Source organism: Stylophora pistillata, chromosome 1 (assembly GCF_964205215.1).
Source record: "Stylophora pistillata chromosome 1, jaStyPist1.2, whole genome shotgun sequence".
NCBI lineage: Eukaryota > Metazoa > Cnidaria > Anthozoa > Scleractinia > Pocilloporidae > Stylophora > Stylophora pistillata.
Window position 1 is genome coordinate 48,542,040 of NC_142519.1, and position 7,833 is coordinate 48,549,872.

Below are 7,833 nucleotides of genomic sequence, written 5' to 3' on the forward strand. Positions count from 1 at the left end.
CACTCCAATCTGGAATCCATTTCCAGCTACAGCCATAATCCTCTGGAAAAACAGAGGCGAATGTCGAATAAGTTGGCCGGTTTCAACCCACGCCAAGCGCGACAACTACCAACGGCTATTCAAGTCATGCTTTACGGGAGATTGTTCTCAATAGCTCAGCCACGCCAAGCAACACAGCAGCTACTAGTGACCTTGACAGCAATGCCAGTCGTTCCAGTTACCTGATGGCAGGAGCAGTGGGCGGAACGTTTACTGGAGTAATTTTTAATAATTTTCCAGTAAATATTTCCACAAACTTTCAGTCCAGCCTTGACACCAACGAGCGACTCCCAGCTATGAAAGAAAAGCAGTTAAAATTGTGACTTTTAACTGAACTGTTTTTCGCCAGAGTTTACCGAGAAATTCCAGTCTTAATCATCATATTTTGAATACACTTTTTTTAACAACTGTAAAGCACTTACCGGTTATTTGTAGATCTTGCTTTGATAGCGGAACGCTTGAAATTTTCATTTCGCTTGAGGATTTGACCATTCAGTTGTTGATTGTCGGCGCCACATTTTGCCAAGTTGAGTGGTAGCAGGCAAATCTCTGTCTTAAATAACTCCGTGTTGTGTACTTTTGGTTTTTTTGCTGAAGATTGTAAAATGTGAGGCACCGCTTTCTCCCCGAGTTTGAAATAAAAGTGGTTTTCATTCTAAAAATATCTTGTTCCCTATATTCGCTAGATATTGACACCTGACTTTGAAAGGGTTTCCATTGTTTGCGCACTGGCGTGGCGCACAAAAATACAGAACATCTGGTTTCGCCCAGGGATTTGGTGGCTTTAGCTATGTGATTCAAGAAAAATTCATGAGGTACAATAAAAATTGTCGACGGTTCAAACGTGAGCGACTTACCTTGCTTTCCATTCCCTTAACAATGACAGTTCTGACAGTTGACCTTAAAATGGCTTTCTTAAGGGCGCGCGTACGGAATAAAAACAGACAATAACATTGCCGTTTTAATTTCTTTTTTTCTTATTTTTATTCAGTTATGCGATTCAAGAAAAATTCACTACCTGACTCGTGAATTCCACGTTAAATTTCACTTGAAAAATCGATATCGCACTCATCGCTTCGCGATTCGTGCGATATCGGTTTTTCGGGTGAAATTTAACGTGGAATTCACTCGTCAGGCAGTGAATTTTTCTATATTCTCTCTATTGATATGTTTGTTTTCTAAATTACTGTAAAAAACCCTTAAAAAGCCTCTCTTGGATAAAATGTTAATGGTTTTCTTTTTCGTTGTCAAACTGTAATAAGCTGGTGACTCACGCCATGTAAAATTGACAAAACCTTTTATATTTATAGAAATGCAAAATTAGCTAAAGGCACAATTGCTGACGTTAGCACATATGTTTCAGGATGTCGTCCATTGTGACTTGAAATGAATGGAAAACTCACTCATAAGAATGCATTTTTAAGATAATGATCTGGAAAAGCCGTATGCAGCCTGCTTTTTGCGTATGACTTCATTGCTGTTTTAAGGCACTCGATCTGAATCGAAGTGAGGGAACAGCGAAAATATATCTCAGGTATTTATTCCTTTTTGATATTTAAAATGTACAAAGAAAGATAAGATTAAATGACAGTGAATTATGATATCTAAAAAACCGAGTGAAGGATGATATTTCAATTCCACAGGAAAAAAGAAACTTTTTGCGTCCATGGAATTCAAACATGACAATTATTTATTACTACCTCTCCATTTTTTTCGTTTGAAGGGCTGATAGAGAAATTCGTAGTTACTCAGCCCTGTCCTCAAAAACTTCGCCCAATCCTCAGAAAAGGAATCGAAGTTCAGAAATTTTAAAACTGGTTAACGCTGTTTCCTATTTTACGTTTTCAGTGGTTATTTAGAATTTGTTCGCAGGGATAATAACAACAATATGTCCACATTTTTTATACAGTGAATTATTGTTTACCGCGACACGTTCTTTCTGGCGCTCGAATAAAGCAGAAATACCGTAAAAGAATAAGACAACTTTGAAAATTACATCACTGGAGAAAATGTAATTGCAAGGTAGGGGAGAAATTACTGTTTTCAAGAATTTCTTTACCAACCTTCTTTTCCGGTTTAGGGACAATTTCATAATATTGTGACAACATGAATCGTTCTTATTCAGTTGTCAAATGTGCTGAGATATGGTTCAGAGAAGTTCCCGTTAAAGCTTCAGTTATGCACAGCAGTCTCTTTAAAAATTGATATAATACATGACGATTATGATATGGCTACACTTTATCATTTTTAACTTCTTTGTGAGAAAGACAGACTCGGCATCTGAGACCTGTCGTGTATTATGAGATTCCACAAACATACAGTGCGCTTCACCTGGATGAAAATGCATTATCCATTACTTTACTTTATTATCCAAATCTTCTTCGTGAGTACAAATAACACGCGAGACAAGTACAAATACCAGAAATACCCGCGAAATTCGCTCGCACTGAAATAACAATTTGGCGTGTTGGATAGTAAATCTCTTATCAAACGTTTTGTTGTGTAGTATCGTTGTTTGTATTTTGACTCGCCCTACAGGCTCGTCAAAATACGGCACAACTCGTTAAAATGCTCAGCGATACCTCACAACAAAACGTCTAATAAGATATATTTATTATCCAAATGTGCTTCATAGAGTACAAATAATGCGCGAGACGAGTACAAATATTACGCGATATTTGTACTCCAGAAATATCCGCGAAATTTGCCCGCACTGAAATAATAATTTGGCGTGTTGGATAATAAATCTCTCGCCCTACGGGCTCGTCAAAATACGGCACAATTCATAAAAACAATCAGCAATACTACACAACAAAACTTCTGATAAGATATATCATATTTGAGTATACTCTGAAACTCTACTCGATCTTCAAACTTCCCCTCAGCCCATCAGCAGAAAACAGGAAGATGGTGTCCAAAAAGACCTTCTTGGCTTTCATTATTGCTTTCTGTAAGCACTGTTCTCTTTATCTAATAGAGTATCAAGTTAAGAGACTAAATGTGTTATTTAAACCTATTCAATAGGATTGGAATTAGTTAATTTTTTAGACGCTCGGTTTTTGTTCTCACGAAAATAGCCCGCATGTTAATTCCTTAAATATCCAGGCCTGCATTAAATAACTCGCGAGAAAGTAAGTGACACGTGCACGAGAGACACACTGTGGATAACCCCGGCTAGAGAACATTAAGAAAATAGAGTTACTGGTCCTTGGGAAATTACGAGAAAACACAGCACTCAAGTTGATTTCCGCTTCTCTCTTAAGTCTGATTGGTTATATTAGCTGCAGATCACGACCATGTTTGTGTCGTAATTTATGCGGCGCCTGAAGTCAACAAAAAAATGCATTAGCGGTTTTTTTTGTTTCAATTTTTGACTACATTGTACTGAAAAACGATCATTTCCAAAATTGTACAAAAAAGAAAAAGGGCCCCAATCAATGCGCTCAGAATCTTTTTACTTTTGTTGTTTGGCATCAAACGCGCACTCGCGTAGTTATGTCATTTGCATTTTATACGAGAACAATCTATCCAAAAGGCGCTTAATAAAAATTTCATTAATTAAATTTTGATAGCAAACTGAAACAATAAAAGAAATGAAGTGTGTATCTTACGAATTGAAATATCTTAATAACTATAGACAAGAGCTTCGGATGCCGGCTACGATATTTTCTCGCTTTTAATTTTTTTTTTTTTTTTTGTGCACTCACCAAGAATCTGAAATATATTTTAGGTGCTTAATTTTAAAACTAGGTGGTTTAAGACATCTAGATTTATCTGAATATTTACCAGTTAGGTTTCAGTGAGTAGTCCGTCTGAGTTACGTTGGCCAATTTCTGGATCGTTTAATGTAATGGTCTCCGAATGTTGACCATGGACTTCTCCAAAGCCATTTAAAATTATTTTTTAACCGCAGGAAAGTTCGAAATTTCGAAATTTGCAGGGATTACTTTAAAATCTGAGCAGGCAAACTCTTAATTTGTGGAGAACAACAAAAAGGAACTATTTATGCGGTCAGCAGTCTTTTCGAAGGAGAGCGGTTGATAATCAACCCACGCAGCGCGTGCCGGTCCAAGTCACGCGTCCGGTTAAGTTAAGTGACCGCATTGCAAATGAAAAGAAAAAGTTTTGGTCGAGAAGGACTTAATGCTTCCTGAGAGCTCCACATCAATGCGACCAAAGTTCTCTTCTGTGTGATGTCATTTCCCTACGTTCTTCTTAGTAGCGTTCATAGACATAATCAAACATATATAGCTTAGCTTTTAATAACCCTTCACATCAGTCTACATATTCTCCATGTTCTTCTCCATACAGTTCTCTCCTATGTGATGTCATTTCCCTCTGTTTTTCTCAGTAGTGTTCATAGACATAACCAAACATATAGAGCTTGGCTTTTAATAACCCCTCACATCAGTATACATATTCTTCATGTTCTTCTCCATACAGTTCTTAAGTTGCTGACAAGGATAATTTGTTTAACAATCAAAGGTGTACATGTCTTTAGCTGGTGATCATTTCCTTTATTCTCGTGACCTTCATGTTTGATTCAGGGCTGACAGTGTAAGGAGAAATTAGGGTTCATCAAAAAGTCATATTGAGCATTCCATTAAACGACTCTAAAAAAAGCTTCTTCCCTCATTTTTCTATCTTTTTCTCTTGATTTTATAAGCAGCTGGGTTAATGGCGGGAGTATGCCTTCAGAGAGTCGTCCCACGGTTTCGCTCAAGCCTACTTTTGCAAGCTCCAAAAGGGCATTATGTAGAGCTGAATTTCACCTTGAAGACTTCAAATGAAATATCGTGCATTGATGATAATATGTACCTTGAGTTTCGTGATGGATATGACGAGTCTGCCAATCTTCTTGGAAGATTTTGTGGAAGAAACATTTCCGGTATTGTGCGATCTAGCGGACAGAACTTGTGGTTGAGAAAATCAGATAACTCCAATTACCTTTTCAGTGGTTTATACAGAAACAAGACTGCTAATACAAAAGGCAAGTATTGAGATACTGAAATCAGCCCCTGACAGCCATTTTATATATATTGAGAGTGGCCATTGCCTATGCTCCTCAGACTCAAATACTTCTGTGATGTCTCAGTATTACTTTTTCTTATCCTTCAGTCAAACCCAACTTGGATAAAGTGCTCAAGACTCAGTATGTGCTTTTCAACCGTCATCAATCCCTCTGGTGTCCAGCACAGGGTGCACCGGCACCAGTCATTGTTTGGAGAAAGAACGGCACAGTGGTACAGAACAGTACAAGTGTACTGTATCGGCTGACCATCACTGTCGAAAACAGCGACAAGTACAGCTGTGAAGTGAACACACAGGATGGTTTGGACAAAAAAGAAATCCGTCTTGTCATCGAAAGTAAGTTTTAATAATGAAAATTTGATTCTTAACTGAATCAGGTCAGGGGAAAATATGGTGTACATTTGCAAGTTTCTATACCTCTAACCTTTAAGACTGTAACCATAGTTTTATTGACCTATCAAAATTTTTTCTTGCATTGCTCGGGATTAATATTGAGTTTTCGCGAGATGACTTGAGGGTACCAACCTTATTAAAGGTCTCAAATACACTCTTTAGCAACTCCAACCAGATAAACTAAAATCCCTTCAATAACTTGCATCAAACAATACGATAGTAAAAGTATATCTTATTTTTTATATTCTAGGGTGCCCAGATCCCTGCCGATGTACCACTGCAGTTAGGGTTATGCGCTCGGTTACTAGCGTTGATTGTTTTGGGAACTCTTTGCATTCAGTTCCACAGCACTTGCCCTTTTCAACAGCGAAATTGTAAGCATTTCAACCTTCGTTTTACGAGGGGGGTAATGAAGGAGGGGGGGCGGACAGAGAGGAAATATATGTTTCACGTCTTGTCCTGTTGTTATGATAACAACAGGACAAGACGTGAAACACTCGACCTTACTCAATGGTACATCCTCCTTCCAGGGACTTGGGATACAACCAGATAGAGGAGCTACCACCTGGAGTCTTCGATAACAACCCGGAATTGACCATATTGTAAGTAGATGATAGTTATGCATACCTGTATGTTGATATTGACGCGCAGTGAGTTACGAATTACCTAATTTCTTACTTGTTGTGGGTGTAGTCAGCTATGAGCTAAGGCAATGGAACAAGGTGCGATGGTTAATTGATTGGTAGTGATAAGCAGATGGGAGTAACCTGGCTTCATTAAATCATCTGGAAATTTTTCAAAACAAGGCTAGTACCGGATATTGGTGGCCTTGGATGTAACAATTTCATTTTCTATCTTTACCAAGTTCTTTTGTTTTCGTATTTGTTTTATTTTCATGCGTCAGATACCCTGCGCGGATATGGTGATAAAATAAGAGAAGGAAGAAACGAAAGTTGATCGTCCTCGCAGGCTTTCTCTCTATAACTGTTTGCTTTACCCTCTCTCCCTCCTCTCCTTCCTCCTCCCTCCTCCCCCTCCCCCCGCCTCTTCCCTCTCTTTACTAATACTCATACAGCAGTGATCATTTTATCATGTGATGGTTAGACAAAGTTTTAACTCTTTTAGATTGCTTCGTAATGACAAGATCAGGATTACAGAGAAACTGTTTATATTCTCTTAATCAGAAGGACAAATTTAACTTCATCTTCAAACTATGGTTCTTTTTTAATCTGGTTTCAATCAATATGATCCCAGTAGGCTTTAAAACAGGTCAGAGGAATACCTTTAGAAAGGTTTTTCCCCTTAGTCAAGCAATGTAAAAAATAATCGCATTAGTCTTCTTACATTCAGAAACTCAGCCATTCGAAGATGGTGTCAGAGTTATAGTTCTCCGAACCCCAGCTCCATCTAGACTTCAGTTGCTTTAAAGGAATTAAAAACTTTTTTCAAATGATGTTTAGACTTACTACACTACTCTTTTGTCAGTCCCGCATCATGGGATAACTCTTTTCCCCTAGTTCCTGGTTTCACACCTTTCCTTACAAGGGACTTGCCCTAACGCAAACAATGTAAAAAAAAATCGACTTGGACTTGTCATATTCAAAAACTCAGCCATTCGAAAAGATGATATGGTGTCAGAATTATAGTTCCCCGAGCTCCAGCTCCACCCAGGCTTCAGTTGCTTTAATTAGAGGACTTAAATTTTTTTTTAACGATGCTTATACTTATTACACTAGTCAGTTCCTCACTAGTGGATAACTGTTCTCCCATAATTCCTTGTTTTGCACTTTTCCCGTTCAAAAATAAATAAACATCAACCCTCCCTCCTGGCATAAAACCCGATTATGACGTAACTCTTTTGTCAGTTGCGCACCTGGGGATAACTCTTTTCCCCTAGTTCCTGGGTTTTTTGTTTTGGACGTTTCCCGCGCAAAAGTGAATAAACCTTAACCCTCCTGCCCCGATGACTATCTACTCTCATAGGACACTCTATAACCCTTTAATATTTACTTGGCATAAAAACCGATTACGACGCAACAATATTTCAAGATTTGAACCATTGCAGCAAATACAAATCAAGCTTTAGACATAATTGGTTTACAACATCACATGTTCAATCGTCTTACTTTATTCAAAGGGATAACAAGAGATACGTTGATGTGAACGATCACGTTAGTATTTATCGTCCTTGTATAGAAAATAATATTGCTTGAGTCTCTATTTCATGACTAACCGAGAGCACCTTCTCAGTATTTTCAACACAAGTTGATTCTGATAGCCGAGAGTAACGTTAGCCTCTCTAGTGCCTTACAAACCACCCAAAAACGTTGACTGGCTCTCGATATATGTCAGGTGTCCAAAAGATTTTAC

The 7,833-nt window shown here is 38.1% G+C and overlaps 1 protein-coding gene across 2 annotated transcripts; it reads left to right on the plus strand.

Annotated features, from left to right (window-relative positions):
* Nucleotides 1–1,183: 1,183 nt before the first annotated feature.
* LOC148742871 (uncharacterized) lies at nt 1,184–6,944 on the plus strand. Of its 2 annotated transcripts, XM_088760507.1 has the most exons (8): nt 1,184–1,573; nt 1,949–2,061; nt 2,925–2,989; nt 4,709–5,029; nt 5,158–5,406; nt 5,714–5,837; nt 5,994–6,065; nt 6,589–6,944. In XM_088760507.1, the coding sequence occupies exons 3-8, from the start codon at nt 2,947–2,949 to the stop codon at nt 6,641–6,643; spliced, it is 864 nt and encodes a 287-aa protein (XP_088616633.1). In that variant the 5' UTR covers nt 1,184–1,573; nt 1,949–2,061; nt 2,925–2,946; the 3' UTR covers nt 6,644–6,944. The 2 variants fall into 2 exon arrangements, with proteins under 2 accessions (XP_088616633.1, XP_088616637.1); XM_088760511.1 differs by lacking the exon at nt 2,925–2,989 and having other exon boundaries at nt 1,188–1,573.
* The last annotated feature ends 889 nt before the right edge of the window (nt 6,945–7,833 follow it).